Raw genomic sequence first — 20,899 nt, forward strand, 5'->3', positions numbered from 1 at the left:
GGAGGCATGGATACTTATGTATTAATGACAAGAGGGTCTCTTTGAAGCATATTTATTTACAACATTGTGTTATATTGAAAACATAAAATGGAATCCTCTCACCATATAATTGAAAGCAAATCCTAACCCATTAGCAAAACCAACCAGTTAGATTGTAATTTAATGTTTTGCTAAAATTAAAGCCGGCACAGTGACATCTGCAGTTGTCTTTATTTTACATCAAAAATCTTCCCAAATATCCTTTGTAGAGTTAGTAAAACATGCAAGACAAATTCATAATATATCCAAAGCACAATGAAAACAAAATAAGATTTACAGAGGTAAGTTTTTAAAGATGCATAAAAGAAATACTTGCTGTGGAAAAATAACTAGCAAAATAAAGAAGTCTCAAGCTGTTTTTCGGTTTGCGAAAGAAATCTCTGGCAAAACATGAACTGAAATCTGTTAATCTGATATAATACATACATTCATGCAGTGTGCTGCTGTATATATAAATTCTCCAAATTTCTCTCATTAACGCTTTGGTTTAACTAAATTTACAATCAGAGATAATACAAAATATACTCAGTGGACTTAAGACTGGTGAAATGAAGATGTGTTATTGTATACAGTTCCAATTTAAAACTAATAATGTGTATCATTCTTTGGTGCTATTGTCTTTAAAAAAATCAGGGTATGACAATACAAATATCACTATTAGCATTCAAGTAATAAATATGAAAAAAAGGTCATGAATGAAGTGTTCCTAGACAGGCATCCCAAGATGGGGCTGACTTGGTCTCAGCCTTCTTCAAATGTGATGTGCAAGGGAAGAAAGGAAATACTCAATGGCAGATCTAAAAACAAAAGAAAATAACTCTGAATTAAAACCAAAACAAACCAAACCATGCAATGACAGAAAAAAATGAAAACTGCAAAAGAAAAAAAAACTGAAAACTCTTTTGCGAATTTAATGAAAAATAATGTTTTCAAAATTAGTTATAAACGCTACCTGTTTTACTGCAAGAGGATGGCATGAACTCACAAATCCATCCAAGTTGAGGGGACTGTATGCTTGGGACAACTGAGTATCTGTGCTCTTATATTGGATTGTGAAGGACTGAGACAGCTGTAAAAGAAACACAAGGATAAAAACAAAAACCTGTCAATCAGCAATAATGACCATTTCTAACAGAACTAGACATATTACCATGGTAGTATGTCATATAGGGGGAAATGGCACAAATAAATTGCATAATCTAAACTCTGAGATGTGATTAAAACAGAAAAGAAAAAAGACAACAAAACATAAAAAAATTTCAACTTACAAGAACCAAAATAACAGGAGGCAGGTCTGTATGGAAGAGCAGGATCAAGTCTGACATCATCTTGGGATTTATCAGGAACACTTGACTGATGGTGATTATGAAGAATCCAAAACTTGTGTGTGTGTGTGTGAAACAATGGTGTAATAAACTCAAAGGATGCAAAAGTCCACTGAATATAAACGCGTATAAAGTAATGACAGATGTGAAACTGGTTTCAGAACAGTCTGCATAATTGGCACTTATTGTCATAATGGTTTAGTTTTTTTCATTTTGTAGTGTCTCATAGGTGTATTATTGCTGGGTATATTATTTAGTTACCCAGGCAGCATTTAACATAAAAACATTCAGAACCTGCCCTCTATACAAACACTTTGAAATTTAAAGGAATCTTTATACTTTTAAAAATATTAGAACTATGTTGACATAGTATCTCATTACATAGTACTGTTGCAAAAGATACAAAACAAACGACTGTTCTTGAATTTCAAAGAAAAAAAAAAGGAACACTGGAAAAATATTTGTGTTTGATATACATACACTATATATTAGTTTCAGAAAGCACAAGTATACAAGTTTTTAAAAAGTGTAAAATGAAAACTATAAAGTTCCCTAAAACAGCGGAAATGTCATGCTTTGCTTTGAAGACTATAAACTGACTTGGTGACTTGCTAAAGGACATTAATATTTTATATGTCTAGCAATGTTTGATTATGTCTCCATGTATGAGACATGTTTAGACAGAGTGTGTTATAGGAAAAAGTCAATAGGCCTTATTAATTCTTGTGACCACATGCGAGGCAGAATAAATAAATTATATTTTATTTGTTACTGTAACTACTTTTTCTGTGAGAAATGCAGCTGTACAGTGCATTAGTATTATTGGTTTTTAGTCACAAGTTGTTATGAAGAGAACTAGCCAATCAGAATCTGCGGCTGTAGCTGGTTGAAGAGGATGTAAAGGAGGAGGATGAGAAGTTCATGCTGAGGCCAGAGCCGGCATCAAAGCTGCCTCTCCTGGAGCCTGACCGTGATCCAGTCCTTGAGCCAGTCCGAGAGCCATAGGCTGATCCAGATCCACTGACATTGTAGGGGCTGTAGAGGCCTTTGCTGGACTGTGAGGAGGCCTCCAGAAGCTTTAGGCCAGATCCTTCCTCAGTCATGCTTCTGTCCATGGCATCTTTAAAGGAGATTTTCAGTTTGGTTTTTGGACATGTCAGATATTTAGAATATGCATTGACATCTCTCAATTTCTGGGCAGTGCGGGCATCGATTGCACCCTTCCTGATGGATTCATCTAGAGACACTCTGCTCTCGACATCAGGCTCTATAAGTCCTCCAGTCAGATACTGGACTTCAAGGAAACGCTGGCCAGCCTCATAATACAACCAACCCTTCTTTAGAGCCTGTGAAGCGGACATCTTTACTTTAGTTTTGGGGTCTTCAAATCCATTGAATGCTTTTTGAGCCAGATTGAGGCGATCAACCATGACTTTATCCACAAGGCCTTTTTCTGTAGCATCAGTGACTGACATTCTCTCTCCATTTGTGGGGTCAATTATTCCTCCTGTGCAGGCTTGGGCTTCCAATAGTCTTTGGCCTGTGATGTTGTCTACCAGGTTTCTGTGCATTGCTTCAGTAATGGACACCTTCTCCAGTGTGTCTATGTCCAATATTCCAGCTATTGGGCCAGTCTCCTCTGCTGGATCATTCCATATGACTGCAGGTGGTTTAATGGAAGGTATGGGACTCATAGGTGAGGAGTAAGTGGAACCAGTGGCAGAACCAAAGGAGGATGAGCGTGAGCGAAAGCCTCCCATGTTTCCAGACAGCATGTCAGCAAATTCTGTGATGGACAGCTTTCCAGTTCGGTATGTATCAAGAGCATTTTGATCAATGAAACCACGAGAAAGGGCATCATCAACATCATACTGTCTTCCTGACCTCCTATCAATGATAATGGATTTGACTATACCATCAGAAGAAGTTGTGGTGATCTCTTCCCATTCACATTCTTGTTCAGCAAGCTCCAAGTAGGTTTGATGGTCAATGAGTCCCTTCCTGTAGGCTTCGTACACAGTCATTTCTTTGCCTGTCTCTGGGTCTACAATGACAACTCTGCGTTTACGAACTGATGATTTGGAGGAGGTCTTCCTTTCTCGCTTCTTTTGTTTCAGTAGGAGGAGCACCAGGCCAGTATCAGGATCAGTAATACACCTCTCCATGAGTTGGAGGTAGGTTAGGTTTTCCTCAGTATTGGGATCAAAGAAACCCTTGGTGTCATCAGATGGATCTGATAGGATCTCATTCATTTCTTCATCAAAGAAGCCACGTTTGTAGGCAACCTCAACTGGCAGACGGTGACTTTCCTCAGGGTCAATGATTCCACCAGTAGCAATCTGTGCTTCCAGGAGACGAATACCATGATCTTTCAGGATAAGTCCCTTTTTCATGGCCTGGAACAAGGAGATTGTCTTGCCTGAATAAGGATCTCTATATCCAGTCACAGCCCGCTCGGCAGACAGAAGCTTGTCTTTGAATTCTGGGCCAACAGTTCCCATACTCACTGCTTCATTGACAGTCAGTTTGAGGTTTTTAATTGGATCAATGACATAGCCTGTGGCTGCCTGTGCCTCAAGAAGTTCAAAAGCAGTGCCTGGCCTAATCATGTTCTTCTTCATGGCTTGGTAAATTGACAGACGTTCCTTTGTGGACTCTAAAAATACACCAGCAATGCAGCTTGTGCCCTCAAGGTACCTTGATAGCCTCTTGCTTATCTCCTCCAATGAAATGAGACCTTCATTCAGTTCAGTCACAGTCTGCTGGTCAATGATTTGGGAGCGGAGCAGCTCCTCTATTGTAATTTGTTTCCTCAGACCCTTCAGTGTTGGTCTCTTGTCTCCCAGGGGAAGGAGGCGCAATCCACCATCTAACTTGCATCTTTTGAGCAGCTGCGCATATGACAGTTTTTCATCAGTGACAGGGTCAGTGAATCCTTTAACATCTTCAGCCAGTTTCTCATTGGTTTCTTTGTTGATATAACCTCTTTGTACAGCAATGTCTGCTGGCAGGTGGAACTGGAATTCAGGATCTATAATCCCACCAGTAGCATTTTGTGCCTCTAACATTTTCAGGGCATAATCCTCTAGAGCAAGATCCTTTTTCATGGCTTGGAAAAGAGAGATGATTTTCCCACTGTATGGATCTTTGTAACCTGTGACAGCTCTTTCAGCTGACAGAAGTTTATCATGGATCTCAGGGCCAACAACACCTTTACGAACAGCTTCATCAACAGTAAGCGTCTCATTCTTTACTGGATCAACAATAAATCCTGTAGCAGCCTGTGCTTCAAGGAGGCTGAGGGCTATTTCAGGCTTCATAAGACCTCTCTTCATTGCTTGGTATATGCTTATTTTGGGGCATGAGTCAGTTGTGACCCCAGCAACACAACCCGTGCCATAGAGATACTGTTTCACATTGGTCAGCTCCATTATGTCACGGATATCCCTCTTGCCCTGTTTAAGGAGATTGTATGTCTCCAAGTCAATGATACGGGCATTATAAAGCTCCTCAATAGTTATAATTCTTCTTATCATCTTATATGACAGTGGATCACTTCTGATGATCTCTCTCTGCTCCATGATCTCAATAATAATAATGATCATCCTCTCTTTAGTGATTTTACCAGAGCGATATTCATCCATGAGCTTCTGCCTCTCTGTTTCGGGAAGCAAATTTGAGTTCATCACATCCCAGAGGTTCATAGGTTTATCAGCAAGGCCCTCAATTGGAATGTCAATTTGGGTGCTGGTGAGGTCACTCTGTGTTTGTTCCTCTGTGTAGAGGTACGTCTTCTCCACAATGGTTGGAGCCTGAGGCTTGGAGAGTGGAAGGATGCACAGGCCTGTCTCTGGATCTTTTAAGCATTTGTTTTTAAGCTGTCTGTAGGTTACATTCTCATCTGTTTCAGGGTCTGAGAAAACCTTATTATCATCAGATGGTTCACTTAGGGTCTTTGCAATTTCTTTGCTGAAAATGTTCTTCTGGTATGCAGTGTCAATTGGGACACGGTGGCTTTTTACAGGGTCAATGATTCCTCCACTAACCATTTGTGCTTCCAACAATGGCATGGCATGCTCCTTTAGGATAAGATCTTTTTGCATAGCATTAAAGAGGGAGATTTTATTGCCAGTGAATGGATCTTTATAGCCAGTGACAGCTTTTTCTGCAGACAGGAGTTTTTCATGTAGCTCTGGACCAACAAGGCCTGACTTCACTGCTTCATCTACTGTCAAGCACTGGTTCCTCACGGGATCTACAATGAAACCAGTGGCAGCCTGGGCCTCAAGAAGTGAAAGCCCTGTGTTGTGTCTGAGGAGCTTTTTCTTCATAGCCTGATAAATGCTTAAATTCTCTTTTGTTGGCTCCAGGTAGATGCCAGCAATGCTGTCAGACCCCTGAAGGTACTTATTGACACTAGCATTCTCACTGACCTGTTTCGGTGTTGTTTTGCTTTGCTGAAGGAGGTCAAAGGTGGGTTTGTCAATGATTTTAGATTCATACAGGGAGTCTGCTGGGACAGGAGCTCTGAGTCCCTTGAAGTTGAACTGTCCCCGTTTCTTGGTCTCTTCCTCATCGACAATTGTGATAAAAATCTTGATAATCTTTTCAATTGTAATCTTTCCTGACCTAAACTGTCGGAGCAAGTCAAGCCTTTGTTCTTCAGTGAGATATTCAGAGTTAATGATTTCCCAGATGGTCATCTTCCTGCCCTTAAATGGTCCAGAGTCAAGCTCTACAGTGGCCTGGGTCATAGCCTCTTTTGTCTGGGCTTCAGTATATGATGGTTCTTCCTTTGCACTGATTGCTTCATCTGAAAGAGGAAGAAGCTGGAGACCAGTTTTCTTGTCAGCGACACATCTCTTCAAGAGCTGTGAGTATGTGACATTCTCTTTTGTGTTGGGGTCAAAGAAGCACTTAGCTTCCTCAGTGGGGCTTTTCAGAATCTGTTTTATTTCATCATCAAAATAATTCCTCTTGCAGGCCACATCATGAGGAATACGATGGCTCTTTACTGGATCAATAATGCCACCAGTGGTCATTTGGGCATCAAGCAGTCGGATTCCTTGTTCTTTAGGTATAAGATCTTTTTTCATTGCCTGGAACAGAGAGACAGTCTTTCCAGTGTAAGGATCTTTGTAACCTGTGACAGCTCTCTCGGCAGACAGGAGCTTTTCATGAAGCTCAGGACCAACAACACCTGCTTTGACAGCTTCATCAACGGTGTACTTCTGAGTATAAACAGGGTCAACCACATAGCCTGTTCCTGCTTGGGCTTCAAGCATATTCAAGGCAGGCCCTGGCTTCATCATACCTTTCTTCATAGCTTGATAGAATGACATTGTCTCTTTGGACGAGTCAATAACTATACCTGCAATGCAGTTTGTACCCTTTAGTGAAGTGTGGACAGGCTCCATTTCAGACACCTCTTTGACTGTCTTGTTTCCCTTGCGCAATTTGTCGTATAGCTCATTATCAATAATTTTTGATTCCAGGAGCTCAGTGGCAGGGACTGGTGCTCTCAAACCATCAAAAGTAATTTCATTCTTCTTCTCTTTCTCTTCTGCCACAGTAATCACAATTTTAATGATTTTTTCAATTGTGATTTTGCCTGTCTTATACTGACGGAGAAGGTCCTTCTTCTGGTCTTCAGTGAAATACTCAGAATTGATTATTTCCCAAATGGTGACAGTTTTCCCCTTGAATCGTCCAAATGGCACAGACACTGATGTTTTGCTGAACACATCTTTGGTCTCCTCCTCTGTGTATATACTTGAGCACTGGGCAGCTTTATCTGTGATTGGCAGGAGTAGCAGACCTGTATCAGGGTCAGTGGTGCATCTGGCCATTAGCTCAGAATATGTCAAAGGTTCCTGGGTGCTGGGGTCAAAGTATCCCTTTGTGTCATCTGAAGGGTTCTCCATTATCTTATTCATTTCTGCATCATATTGGCCTTGCTTGTATGCAATTTCATTGGGTACACGGTGACTCTTGATGGGGTCAATGATGCCACCGGTTGCAAGCTGAGCCTCAAGGACTCTAATGGCATGATCATGGTCCATGAGACCCTTCTTCATAGCTTCAAAGACAGAGATCTTCCCACCAGTGTATGGATCTTTATATCCAACAACAGCCCTCTCAGCTGAAAGCATTTTGTCATGCAGTCCAGGCCCAATCAAGCCTTCTTTGACAGCCTCATTAACAGAGAGTTTCTGGTTTTTAATGGGATCTAAGATGTAACCTGTGGCTGCCTGGGCTTCAAGAAGGATCATGGCTGTGCCAGGAGTAATCTTCTTCTCATTTGATGCTTGATAGATTGACATTTTTTGTTTAGTTGGTGTTAAAATACCAGCAATGCAATTCTTTCCTTTAAGAATTCTTTTTAGATTTTCAGTTTCACCAAGCTCTTGCACAGTGGTTTTTCCGCTTTTCAGCTTGTCAAAGTCCTTCTTGGGTAAAAGACCTATATCATGAAGTCTGCTTGCAGGTACCTTTTCTCGGATGCCGTCAAAAGACAATGGATCTGGCTTCTTTTCCACACTGTCTAATACATCACCAACATTCTGGCCATTATAAACTTTACTTGCTGAAGTAACATGGATCTCTTTCCTTGTCACTTTATCAGTTTGAATGTCAATTTCTCTGGTGTTTTGGTCTTTCTGTGCTTCCTCAAGCTGCTGCAGCTTCTCACGCAATTTCTTGTTCTCATCAGCAAGAACCCTTTCCTGCTCAAGTCTTTTCCTTTCCAGCTCCTGCATTTCTTTTTGCTTGTTAAGCATCTCCTTTTCAGCCTCTTTCTGTTTATTCAGGGCTTCGTCCATGGTAGCCTGGAGTTTCTTCTTCTCCTCCTCCATCTGCTGCCTCTGGCGTTCCTTTTCATCTTTGAGAGCCTTGGCCTTTTTGACTTCCTCTTCAAACTGGCTCTCCAGCTTCTTTTTCTCATCTTCAATTAGCTTCTCCTTCTCCAACAGAATCTGCTTTTCTGTCAGGAAGGTCTGCTGGAGCACTGTCTTTTCATGTTCAATTTGTTTCTGCTGTGCATCAGCCATCTAAGAGAAAAAACAATAGAAAGCATAAGTAGCAATAGATTTATAGTTGAGGATTATTCTAAATTGCTTTAAATTGATTTTTTAAAATCTGTATATCTTTTAATTTGTAATGAATATAACTTGCACAGTGCACTGTGCTTATGCATGTGGAGATAAAATATTGAGTTCTAGTGTCCTTGCTTCCGATTTTCAGAATAAAACATCATTGTATGGTACTTGTTTAGCATTTCACCTACATTATCAAGTCCAGAGCAACAATCAGAATGACATACCTGCTACCACCGGCATTGTGCAAAGCTCAAATAATTTTCTTTTTACTACTTAGTATCGAGAGTCCAAACTAATCCTTTTCTGTTTGTATTAATGCTATGTTGCTAGCTCCGCTTGCTATCTCTGTTGTTTAAATAGTGTAGTTTTGTTTGTTGGTAAGTGAAGAAATTTTGTTGAATAAATCTTTGCTTACTATTCACTGCTCGTAACTGAATTTTATGTTAGTTGCACTCCAAATGTTACAACTGATATGTCTAATATGGTTTTTATGTTAAATGGCAAGAACATCTTATATTAATATCAAAATAATAACCCAATGACCTAAAGTTTGGGAAGGAACCCTATCAAGTAGTGGAATATTATACACGAATGCTTCATTGCACCTCTGTGTATTCTAACCTTAAGAGTAATGATCTTACATCCAGTGCTCTTAGATTTAATGATATACAGTTCTCCTTGTTAAATTTAGTGTTGAGTGATGTGGTAGAAGCCAGCATACACATATCAACAAGGATGTGATGCCTCATTAATGAACATTAGTACTGTAGATGTCAGATGATATCAGATGGGACACCTCCTGCAGAGGTTTAGCGTGTTCAAATAAGTTTGCTGGGTTGGGGCTCTCATTAGTGGGTGAATACTGGGAATTAATGGGAATTTGAGAAAAATTATTTTCCTTAGTCACTGCTGGGTATCAATGTTTCTCACCAACCCTGATAAATGCAGTAGAACAGTCCTTTAAAAGTCAGTGAGCACAGGCATAATTATTTCTGGAGGTTAGGTATTCTGTGGCTTCACGTGTAGTAATTTCACTTTGAACTGTGAAGACGTCAGTCATACTTTTTTTTTTTTTACTATATTGCTAATGGAATAGCACTTGAACCTGACTTCAAATAATAGTTATTTTAAAGGTGAGCAACAACTGAGTTGTAAAACTGAACAAATTATGAAGCATGTGGTAAAAATGGAAAAACATTCCAGGATATGAGGGGACATTCAGGATGGGATTTGCATGAGCACAGTGCACTGTGAAAAAAAAAATCAAATTAAAATCATATTTAAAATACGGTTTTGTGGTTAGTATATTCAGAGAAAGGGATAGAGAAAATTCATGAAAAAATTGTTAGTTTTCAGATTGAGTTAATGACATAAGCAGCTTTGTTATGCCATTTTGACACAATACCTCTTTAGATTTATATTGAAGTTCCTCAGCCTCCTTTTTCAGTCTAGACTTCTCCTTCTCTACGTCTGCAATAGCTCTGCGTAAATCGTCAGCCTCTTTGCTGATTTTTTCTGTAGTGGCAATTTCACTCTCATGAAGACGGGCGGAAATTGTATCAGCTTGTTTCTTGAATTTTTTAGCTTCCTCTTCAGCTTTGGCCTGGGCTTCACTAAGCTGTGAAACCTGAAGTTTGAGTTTCTCAGCTTCAGCTATGATCTCCAATTGCCTTTTTCTTTCTGCTTCAAGTGATTTATGGTATTCTTCAGTTTCTTCCTCCAAACGCTGTTGCATTAGTTGTTTATCCTCCAGCAGCCTTTGTGCTTGCTCCTGTGCTAAGTCCTTCTGCCTTTGGAGCATCTCTGCCTCAGCTTTAAGTCTAGATGCTTCCTGTATAGCCTGCATTTTCTCCTTGAGCATTTTATCTGCAAGAGCTCTTTGCTGATTTAGATCTTCTTCTGCAATCTGTCTCAACCGTGCAGCCTCTTGGGCTTCTACACTAAGTCTAGCAGCATCCTCTGCAAGCTTTTTCATATTTTCAGCCTCCTCTGCAAGGAATTTTTGTGTGTTATCTTTGTCTTTCTTGATGAGGCGTTGATTTTCGTCCTCAATTCTTATTTTCAATTTGAGCAGTTCCTCCATCTGAATCTTGACTTTGAACAGCTCCTCTTCCACCTGAGCCTTTTGTTTGACAGCATCATCGACCTCATCCTTCAAGCGTTGCAGCTCTTCATCCAGGAGAGATTTCTGATTATCAGTTTCATCAAGCTGAAGTTTAACTTTTGTGAGCTCTTGTTCCACTTGGAACTTTTGTTTTAATGTTTGCTCTGCCAGCTTTTTGTGCTTGGCCATTTCAGCATCAGCTTGATGCTTCTGCTGGAGTGCTGCAGCTTCTGCTTGTGCTCGTTTGGCAGCTTCAAATTCAGCGTCTTTTCTCAACCTCTCTGCATCCTCCTGAGCTTTGGCTTGGTTTGCAGCTTCTTTCTCAGCAGCAGCTTTTTGTCGTTCTGCTTCCTCTGCTTTTTGACGAAGGAGAGCGGCCTCTCTTTCTGCTATTTCCTTAGCAGCTTCTGCCTCTTTGGCAAGCATCTTGGCTTTCTCATATTCTTCCTTGAGCTTCTTCTGCATGATGCTATCTTCCTTCTGTTGAGCAAGAACACTTTGGACTTGCTGTTCAGCTGCACTGCATTTCAGGGCTGCTTGTTGGGCTGCAACAATCTGCTTTTCTGCTTGTGAGTCAGCTTCATCTTTCTGCTTTCTGGCTTCTTCTGCTTTCTTTTTCAGACGCTCAAGCTCTTCTTGGGCTGCCTTACGTTGTCTGGCTGCCTCTTCCTCTGCAGCAGCAATAATCTTAACCTTTTCCTCTGCTTCCTTTCTCTTCATCTCCTCCTCAAGGGCAATGTTCCTTAGTTTCTCTGCCTCCTCCTCTGCTCTGAGCTTGCTTTGTTGGGTTTCCTCTGCAATGTTTTTCAGTTTGTTCAATTCTAGCTCAAGATCAAGTTTTCCAGATGAAGCCTTTTCGAAGTTGAGCTTAAGAATTCGTATTTCTTCTTCAACAATTCGCCTCTGTTTGACTGTGTCATCCACTAATGCCTTTTGTCTGTCCATTTCAGCCTCAGATGATTTTTTAAGTTGGATTATCTTTTCCTCAATCTCTTGTTTGTGCTGATTGGCCTGGTCTTCAAGAGCTTTCCTCTGGTAAGCTTCATCTTCAGCTTGTCGTCTGAGTCTTTCATTTTCTGCCTCCTTCTCTTTGAGGGCAATTTCAGCTTCTGTTTTTAAGCGAGTGGCCTCACCGATTGCAGTCAACTTCTCTTTGAGAATCCTCTCAGCCTCCGATCTCTGACGAGCAGCCTCTTCCTCAGCAACCTGCCTCTGATGCTTGGCCTCCTCTGCAATAGCTCTCAGCTTGCTTGCTTCATCAGCTAGATCCTTCATCTTGGCAGCTTCAGCCTCAAGAAGTTGTTTGCTTTTCTCAGTGTTTGACATGGTCTCTTTTTCTGCCTTGGTCTTGAGCTGAATGAGTATATCCATTTCACTTTTCACTTTGGCCAATTCATCCTCCAGCTGTTTCCTTTGCTGTTGAGCTGCAATGACTTCATTCTTCAGGCGGTAAAGTTCATCTTCAAGGAGAGACCTCTGCTGTTCTGCATTGTCAAAATCTGCCCTAAGCCGAATCAGCTCCTGTTCTGCAACAAGTTTCTGCTGAGCTGTGCTCTCAGCTAACTTTCTCTGCCTCTCAAGTTCGCTTTCGGCCATATCTTTCTGCTTCAGGGCTGAGTCTTCAGCTTTGGCTCTCTTTTTAGCTTCACGTTCAGCCTCGTCCTTTTGTTTCTCAGCTTCTTCTTGAGCGAGACTCTTTTTGTGAGCTTCTTCTTCAGCCTGCAGTCTTAGACGAAGTGCTTCATTAGCTTTTTGCCTCCACTTCTCAAGTTCTTTTTCTGCCTCTTCCCTAGCATTTTCTGCATCCTCCTGTTGTTTCTTGAGTCTTTCTGCTTCTTGCTGCAGTTGAAGGACAGTGCCATGCTCTTGTCTAAGCGATTCCTCTAACTTTGAGGTCTTTTCTGTAAAGGAGATGTGTTTGCTCTTGAGCTCAGCAGCAGCAGTCTTCTGGGCTGCTTCGTGAGCAACATGGATTTGTCTCTGCTTTTCAAACTCTGCTTCCTTTACTTTTCTTTCAGCTTCTTCGGCCTGCATTTTGAGGTTTTCAAGGTCCTCCAGAGCTTTTTGCTTTTGTCTAGCAGCTTCCTTCTCTGCCTCAGATTTCCGTTTGAGTTCCTCCTCTGCCATGCGCTTTTTCTGGGTTTCTTCAGTGACTTGTTTACGAAGCTTCTCAGCTTCTTCTTGGGCAACCTTCCTGAGTTTTTCAGCTTCATCTGCTCTGTCCCGAAGTTGCTTGAGTTCTGACTCTGCAGTAGACTTTTGTTTTAGTGTTGTCTCAAGTTGTATCCTGATTAGGTGGATTTCCTCCTCAATCTTGGCCCTGCTTTGAAGGGCCTCATCCACCTGTTGGCTTTTGTCCTTGATCTGCTGCTCTGAGAGGTTTTTGAGCTCATGCAGTTCCACCTGGATATTCTGCTTTTGCTTTTCTGCATCTACAGCAGCGATTTCTCTCCTGCTTACTTCTTCCTGCATTCTGAGCTTTAGCTCTCGAGCTTCTCTCTCAGCTTTGGCAATGGCCTTTGCGTGAGCTTCCGCTAACTGCTTTTGCTTCTCTAACTCAGCCTGCATCTCGGCCATTTTTTTCTGCTCTTCTGCTTTGAGTTTCTCTGCAGCTTTCTGCATTAGTGGAAGCAAATGGTAAAGAAAGAATTATAATCAAGCATGACAGGTTAAAGGTAACACCTTACATTAACTAGCTCAAAACAGTGTGGATTAAAATTGCAATTACTATGGTAATCACAGCCTAATCACACTGGCATAAGAGCAACTTAATGTACTGCATTACCTAGGCATTGTTAATGTTAAAAAATTAGGTCAAAGATCAACCACTAGATGCAAATTAGATGCACATTCATCAAAGTAAGGTTAAAACCACGATGCAATTAAATTAATTCATGACAAGGCAAGTCAGGGAAAAATGGATGATGGTGATTATCACTTCACAACACAGCAACAAAAATCAAAAGGCATGCAAATGTAGATGTAGCAGCAACTTTCTAAAACTGTATTGTAATAATGCTTCCAATATTATATGAAAGTAATTACTTTGAAGTAATTACTGTGATATTATATTATATTATGTTTAAGCAATTTACTGTAATGTTTGGTGCATACATAAGAGTGTCTCCCACACATATTTTTATGATCACTACTCAAATATGTAAATAATGTAAATGTGGGGTCTTCATGTTGAACTTCTGTTTCACACAATATTTTGTATTTTCATTTTATATTGGTTGTCTGTGTGAAAAATGTGTGAATATTTGCTTGAAATGTTTATTTATAATAACTAGAATAACTAAATACTTTATGTTAGAGTATTATTCACACCATTCACTTAAGACAGTTTTAAAAAAATCTCTTTCCATGCACTGGGGGGTTCTTTAAATCACTACTGTGACAATATGATTTGGAAAGCAAAGACAAGCTCAAGGATAAGTTAGAAAACCAGCTTGCAATATGTTTAGGAAGCAATGAAAGTTTAGATAAAGAGGCTAACTATACAGTAAGTAACAACATCAATGAGAGACAGTAGTTACATAGTTGAGATAGTTGCTGTAAGGTTGCAGTGAAAGTAAGAAATAAATGAGCCAAGGAAAGCCATGAAATCATAGTTTAAAGACAGATGAAATGGACATTGTACAGTAAAGAAGGTACCTGAAACACTGAATAATTTACCTTTTAATGTTCAAACAAGTTAAGTACGCATCATGGCAAAGCACTGGCAAGCAGTTAAGAGAAGCAAAGAAACAACAAACAAACAAACAAATAAAAAAAACATTAAGGTTAGAATATAACCTAAAACCTTAAACTTGTGTTAATTTTGTAAAAGAAGAGCTGAAGACAATGATAACCAGGCTGAACCATAGTCTTCAGTGTGATTTTAATCTCAGGAAATGCAGTGGTCAGTGGGATAAGAAAGAAAAGGAAAATAAAAAGAAGTGAAAGAAAGAACCCCTCATTTCTAAACCTACAATGACACAAAACACCCAATGCATGTTGATGGAGCAGCTGATACATGTATGAACTCATAATGTGCCATTTTTATTTATTTATATTATTAAGGCACAGTCATACCTCAGAGAAGCTTCCACGTGTATAATCTACTTCCATACTCTATGGGAATGTAAACACACTCAAACCTCATGCCTTGATATCACAACTGAAAGCCTCTAATATGCTCCATCACATATGTGCTGCTCTAGCTAAGAGATCAGCTACGCATTGCCAATGTTTTGTACACAACCAGTGCAAAAGAGCGATTTGTTACCCGTACATTAATGTACTGTAATATGTGGGTGTGGCTGTGTGTGATAAAGAGAAAAGTGCGTGTGTGGATGCGTCTCAGTGATCAGTGGGCATATTTGTTTGGTGGTTGGTTGATTATTTGGTTGGTTGGTTAGGTTAATGTTAGAGTTTAGTTTGTTTGGGATCCTCAGCCAATTGTCACGCACCTCCTCATCCTCCAAGCGGCGCTGCGTGTCGGTGATGAACTTGATGTACTGACTGGTCAGAGTCATCAGTTCACTGTACCGTGTCCTCAGTGTCACATACTGATGGGGGAGAAAAAAAACAAAAAACAAAGCAACATTTGCAAATGTGTGAATTATTGTGTGCAGTATACTTTTTACAGTGAGTCCAGTTATTAGTGTTGTTGTCCTTTATCAAAATGTATTTTCTAGAAACTATATCCAGTGTGGTTTTGAAGAAACATGCCTCCTGGATGATGTTGTCAGAAGCAGAATCCAGTTTGGTTTTCTTCAAGGGAGAAACAAGAGGTTCAACCTGAGCTTTGTAGGCAACCAACTGGAGCTCGTAGTCCTATTTAAGAAAAAAAAAGGTCATCAGGTATGCTACATACACATTCTCTAAGTGTTTCAGATTACAATATTTACAATAATGAATGTATATTAGCATTGTCTAATGCTCACCTTGATAGTATCAATGTATGCTTTGGCATATTTTTGACACTCATCAACTTTGTCTTTGTTCTTCTCAATCTCCTCCAGAAGTTTCTGTTTTGAAAAAGTGTTAAAGCAGAGTTGGGGCTCACTAGTTCACTGTGAATACAACTTAACTGAATGCTTGTATATCGAGGGTGTACCTTCTCCTGTGCAAGCTGCTCTTTCAGAATTTTGCTGTCAGTGATGGGCACAGCCTGGATCTTCTCCTGCCTTTGCTTGGCATCAGCAATCCAGCGAATCAGCCAGTCATAACTCTCGCGGTAGTAGCCCAGTTGGCGCCCTAGCTGCTCTAGTTCCCTGTTGCGAAGGTCGATCTGGGTGAACACGGCCTTCCAGCGGTCTTGGAGACTGTTCTGGAGCTGACGGTAGTGGTCCAGCTCAGCATCACGCTCGCTGTGCACACGAGACATCTTGTCACTCACAGAAGATGCCTTGCTTAGTTCCTCTTCCATGGAATCAAACACTGGCTGTTCAGCCTCAGCCTCAGCTCGCATTTTCTGCAGATTTCAAAGAAAACAAAAAGCAGGTCAGCAGTGAGCAAGCAGGGGTGAAATCATCATAACTTACTAGGAAGAGGATTTGTATATACTGTATTTCTCAATTACAGTGACACCTTGATAAGTTTCTTTTCTGGAAAATGTTAAAATTCATAACTAAGATCTAGTAAAAGAACCACATCCTTCTTACCTTTAGCTTTGTTCTGTAAGTTTCTACTTCCTTGACATCACTGGGCACAGTGCGAACCTGACGCAGAGAGTCCTCATACTGCTTAAGAACTCCCTCAGCACCATCTGTATTACGGATGACCATTTCCACAGTCTTTAGCCTGTGACAGGAAACAATAAATAAATCAAACTGCTTGACATACAAGTATTAAAACACATACACTTCCTTTTAAGAGTGACTGTGGACTCACTTATCAAGATAAATAGAGGAAAGCGTGTAAGCATGATCCATCTTCTGCACTGTGAGGTCAAGCTCTGATCTCAGCACAGGAGCAGAGGCAGACGGCTGAGGGGAGCTCAAGATTTCTTGTGTTTTTACAGACACCTTATCAAGGTCCTTCTTGAGGCCCTCAAGCTCGACCTGGACTTTCTGCACAACAGAAGAAAACAGGAGTTAAGAAAACTTGACTGAAATATAACAGAAGGGCCTTTTTGTTCTGTATGAAAACTCAATTGCACATAATGCAATCACATCATTGGTGTTTTCCTTCCAAAGATGTTCAAGTCATTGGGTGTCCAGTATATTTTGGTGTCACATTCTATACAACACTTAATCTGAGTACAAGACCTTCTGCTCTGATGCCTTCTGAACACATTCCCTCAAAGGCTCCTTTTCCATGGGTTTGCGTATGCGAGCCACAGTCCGATTCTCACAGTCCTCTATGCGCAGACGCAGGTCCTTGACTTCAGAGATGTAGTTCTTGCACAGAGACTCATCCTGTTGGCCTGTGTAGCAGCATTTGTATTAGTTTACTACAGCAGAAGTAGAAAACAGGTCAACCTAAAGGTGAGCTTTAAGGATAAACTAAGGAGCCAAGGAATCAGAAATGCTGAATAGCGTGAAAATAACTCTTCGCATAAGACTTCTGTGTACGACATAGTATGATATGCCATATTTACTTATGTCTAACTAGGACATGTTCATGTTCTGTAAACTTCTAAATCCACCGCACTGCATTTAAGCTTGATCGTATATTACATGCACTTCTTCAATTATGCATCTCATACACAAACATCTCCATATCCACTACACTACATTTCTAGCATACATAGCAAGTATTGTCTACCTCAGTAGTCACACCATTAACTCATATCACTGCATGGCAGAAAGCACCACATACTGTAGCCTAGACATAGGGGTTGCACTTGGTGCAGAATTGCAAAAAAGAAAATATATGAAACAAAACATGCAGTCACACAGGACTCTAATCTAAACACTAACAGGTACATGTAAACATCTCATCCAGGGATTTAAAGCATGTACACACACTAGCTTGGTGAGCTGTAGCTTTGGCTCTGGCTTTACATCACTCACCTCTGAGCCTAACAACCATGAATCCTGAAAGGTGAATTGACAATACAAAGTTGCTATACATTGTAAACTCCCTTGATACATCTGTGAGTAATCATAACCAAATATATTTCTGAAAACAAAAAAAAAAAAAAAAAAAGCCTGTACCTTTCTCCATGGAGCGAAGCAAGTTGTCAAAATGCTGGGTGGACTTGGTGTAGTCCTCCTCGACCTGCATGCGGTCATTGGCGCCAAAGAGCTGGGAGTTCTGGCTGTCACGCATGAAGTCCTGGTAGTGGAGCTCCAGGTTCCTAATCAGCAGTCTGTATTCCTCTGGTTTCATAGTCTTTAACTGCATCGGATAGAAAGGTATAGCAGAGGATTAATGACAGGACATAATGAGAGAACTTCCATTTCACACTCATAGATACATCATTATAGCCCAGTGTATACTACATTGTTTTCGAGTAGCCTACTCCTAAAATAACAGCAAACTGTGACTTTTTCTTTACATACAGTAGGACAATTAATTTTCTCATGACTGCAACAGTATTCCATTTTTGGAGTGAGGACCAGCAAGACTCTCTCACCCCCCACCCCACTTAAAGCAAGTTGGATTGGTCTTATTTTCTATGTACAATTGTTGAGGGTATATAATGTGACTTTTCTCTTTGTCAGCTTGGGGACTGAAGTTTACACCCACCATGGTGATGTTCCAGGAGCGTATTTGTGTGAAATCTCTCATCAGGTACTGCCATGAAAGCAGACTCTTCATGTCTATGTGTAGCATCTCCCACATGGACACCAACTGCTGATGAGCTCCATCCAGACTGGAGTGGGACAGGAATGCAGATAGTGTAAGAATTGTTTCAATGAAATGTAGCTGGACAGTATTTAAACCTCTGCAATTAAACACAGTGGGCTAGTATCTGGGTTGTTCTGGTCATATAAACAGTTGTCACATAATGTAGATGACTATTTTTTTTGTTTTTGTTTTTACTATGTTCTCACCTGGAAACACTGTCCACAGCCTCCTTGTTGACTGGAGGTACAATGAAGCAGACAGAGGGCACCATCGCCTCATTCCCAGAGCGGTTCAGGACCTTCCACTTGAAGGGCTGGGAGTTGTTGAGGAGAGCACACTCATCTCCCTTATGCACAGTGATCTGGAACAGAATGCAGGATTGAGAACCATGGACATTAAATAAAGCGAATAATTTGAGATGGCCAGTACAGGTTCTCACCTCCTGTTGCTTGAAGTCACAGACAGCTTGAATGGGCAGCTTGCCTTTGACGGAGGTGGTGGGGTTACGTGGTTTCAGCTGGATGATGGACTTGGCTCTCTTGTTCAGGCCAGTCACCATGGTCTTGAATTCATTCAACTGTTCCTTTTCTTCCTGTTAAAAAATAAATAAACTACATAAGAAGATTTTCTAGTGGCATGTGAGTAGCAGGAGAATTTTATGTTTGAATTAACATCACCAGCTTAATACACTTTCTTATTTTTAACACATTTTCTTTTGATGCTCAAATTTTCTAGCATACATATTTGAGGTAAGCAGCCAACACTCACAACAGCATCCTGCAGCAGATCCTCCAGGCGTGTGGCTGTTGTGGAGCGATCACAGCTGTATTTCTTTTTCATGTTCTCCTGTATTTTCTTCATCTTGTCCTGAGCTTCTTTCACATCTGCAAAGAACTGCAGGAAAAGGACATCGCATGAGGGTCTGATCTTTACTCAGTTCTGTGACTGATGATGGGTGTTTATGGTTGTTTATGGTACTGCCTATTTCTCTTAATGAATGTTACTGTTCCATACCTGGTAATATGCTGTGTTTTCTTTGAGGTGAGCCTCAATACAACAGCACAGCTGGAGGATCCAGCTCCACTGAGTCTGCAGTGCAGCTGTGAAGGCCTGGAACAGACAATGAAGACATCAAAAGTGAATTAGTTAAGGACTATCAGTAGCTTCTATACGGTAATATGTACAGACAATCGTTATACTATTTATGTATTTACACTATTTATTTGTGTTTACTAGGTACAGTAATTTGGGTACCTCAACTGTCTTCTTGCCAGGATGTCCATCCTTGACAAGTTTGTCGCCCATGGACTGGATATCACTGACTTTCTTCTCCCTCAGCTCCAGCTCTCGCATGAGACCCTGTGGAATCCAAATGGAAAGATTCATTTCAATCTTAGGTTGAAAAACGTGTGTATATAGTTACATGAATGTATATGAACATCTTAGATTAAATCTTAAAGACAAGGGGGTTAGAGAAAAAAAGACATACAGAGTAGTTGTCTTTCTTAGCAGTCATGTTGCTGTTTCTATCACTCCAGTCAAAGTTGACCTCCTCCTCCTCTTTGTCATTTAACCACATCAGTTCTTTAGTGGCTGCGTTGACAAAGGTGTAGAGGGAATCCAAGTTCCGTAGGCGGGATTTGGAAGAGGTCTGAAAGAAAAAAGGAAGCGAAAAAGCTGAAAGCAGCTCTCAGATATCTACAATTTAATGGTTACAGTCTGTGCAGAGAATCTTAAGGTATTCAGAAAATGAAGTCAGAAAAAAATGTATGAAATATGAAAATATTTACCAGTAGTTTGCCATACTGAAGGTCCAGTTTACCCAGGTATTCCCTGTACTTGCCTTTACTGACAGGAGATAGCTGATTCTGAAGAATATGAAAGTCACAACAATGGTTAGTACGCACACACACACACACATATATATATAAAATCTTTTCCAAATGCTGATCAAGTTACCTCATCAGCCCTGGCCCGTTCGATCTTGGATCGGAAGTCCTCCACAGTCTGGTGCAGGCCTCTGTGGCTGCCCAGCTGGGACTCCACAGAGGGCAGATCAGACCCCCACTCAGCTTCATCAATACGCCGCTGGTTCTCCTCCACCCAGGCCAGCAAGTCTTGAACGTAACGTAGGGTCACATCATCTAGCTCAGGCCGGATCTTAATGGTGTCCTTGGTGGTCTGCATCAGGTTAACCTGGGTACTGGTCATAACAGACTTCAGACGAAGGTTGTAATCACTGCGCAAGTTCACCAGACGTTCATGGAGGTGGAAAACCCTGTGGAGGTGAAAATGGATTTTAAATGCTTAACTGAGGTCCTTGAACTGCTTTGGAACAAAATGCAAAGTTCAAAAATTGATTTCACTGTAGTGCATGTGGCACCCACCTGCGGTATATCTGTTCAGCCTGAGGGTGGCGCCCATCTTTGAGTATCTGTACATCATTGAAGAGCAGGCGAATCATGTTGTCGGCCTTGTCCAGCTCTCGCTCCACTTCTGCTGTGTGCTGAGCTGGTTTCCCTGCATTCAGCAGACGGATGTCCTAAAGG

General features: G+C 40.8%; 1 protein-coding gene across 22 annotated transcripts in view; it reads right to left on the reverse strand.

The window, feature by feature from the left end:
* Window positions 1-36: 36 nt before the first annotated feature.
* Window positions 37-20,899, reverse strand: part of plecb (plectin b) — a 104,847-nt gene continuing 83,984 nt past the window's right edge. For 14 of the 22 annotated variants that reach the window (XM_026293103.1, XM_026293102.1, XM_026293112.2 and 11 more), the window contains 23 exons: window positions 20,738-20,892; window positions 20,310-20,628; window positions 20,141-20,218; window positions 19,840-20,001; window positions 19,605-19,709; window positions 19,365-19,460; window positions 19,119-19,244; window positions 18,790-18,942; window positions 18,557-18,711; window positions 18,249-18,375; window positions 17,714-17,897; window positions 17,570-17,593; window positions 16,823-16,980; window positions 16,446-16,624; window positions 16,217-16,355; window positions 15,670-16,026; window positions 15,497-15,580; window positions 15,282-15,386; window positions 15,020-15,118; window positions 9,867-13,181; window positions 1,308-8,413; window positions 992-1,108; window positions 37-836 (listed from right to left, as the gene is read on the reverse strand). In XM_026293103.1, coding sequence (XP_026148888.1) covers window positions 2,228-8,413; window positions 9,867-13,181; window positions 15,020-15,118; window positions 15,282-15,386; window positions 15,497-15,580; window positions 15,670-16,026; window positions 16,217-16,355; window positions 16,446-16,624; window positions 16,823-16,980; window positions 17,570-17,593; window positions 17,714-17,897; window positions 18,249-18,375; window positions 18,557-18,711; window positions 18,790-18,942; window positions 19,119-19,244; window positions 19,365-19,460; window positions 19,605-19,709; window positions 19,840-20,001; window positions 20,141-20,218; window positions 20,310-20,628; window positions 20,738-20,892 — 12,306 coding nt within the window. In that variant the 3' untranslated portion in view covers window positions 37-836; window positions 992-1,108; window positions 1,308-2,227. The remainder of the gene's footprint in view (window positions 837-991; window positions 1,109-1,307; window positions 8,414-9,866; window positions 13,182-15,019; window positions 15,119-15,281; window positions 15,387-15,496; window positions 15,581-15,669; window positions 16,027-16,216; window positions 16,356-16,445; window positions 16,625-16,822; window positions 16,981-17,569; window positions 17,594-17,713; window positions 17,898-18,248; window positions 18,376-18,556; window positions 18,712-18,789; window positions 18,943-19,118; window positions 19,245-19,364; window positions 19,461-19,604; window positions 19,710-19,839; window positions 20,002-20,140; window positions 20,219-20,309; window positions 20,629-20,737; window positions 20,893-20,899) is intronic. The other 8 variants (XM_026293105.1, XM_026293117.1, XM_026293101.1 and 5 more) reach the window with 2 other exon arrangements.

Source organism: Mastacembelus armatus, chromosome 16 (genome assembly GCF_900324485.2).
Source record: "Mastacembelus armatus chromosome 16, fMasArm1.2, whole genome shotgun sequence".
Lineage (NCBI taxonomy): Eukaryota > Metazoa > Chordata > Actinopteri > Synbranchiformes > Mastacembelidae > Mastacembelus > Mastacembelus armatus.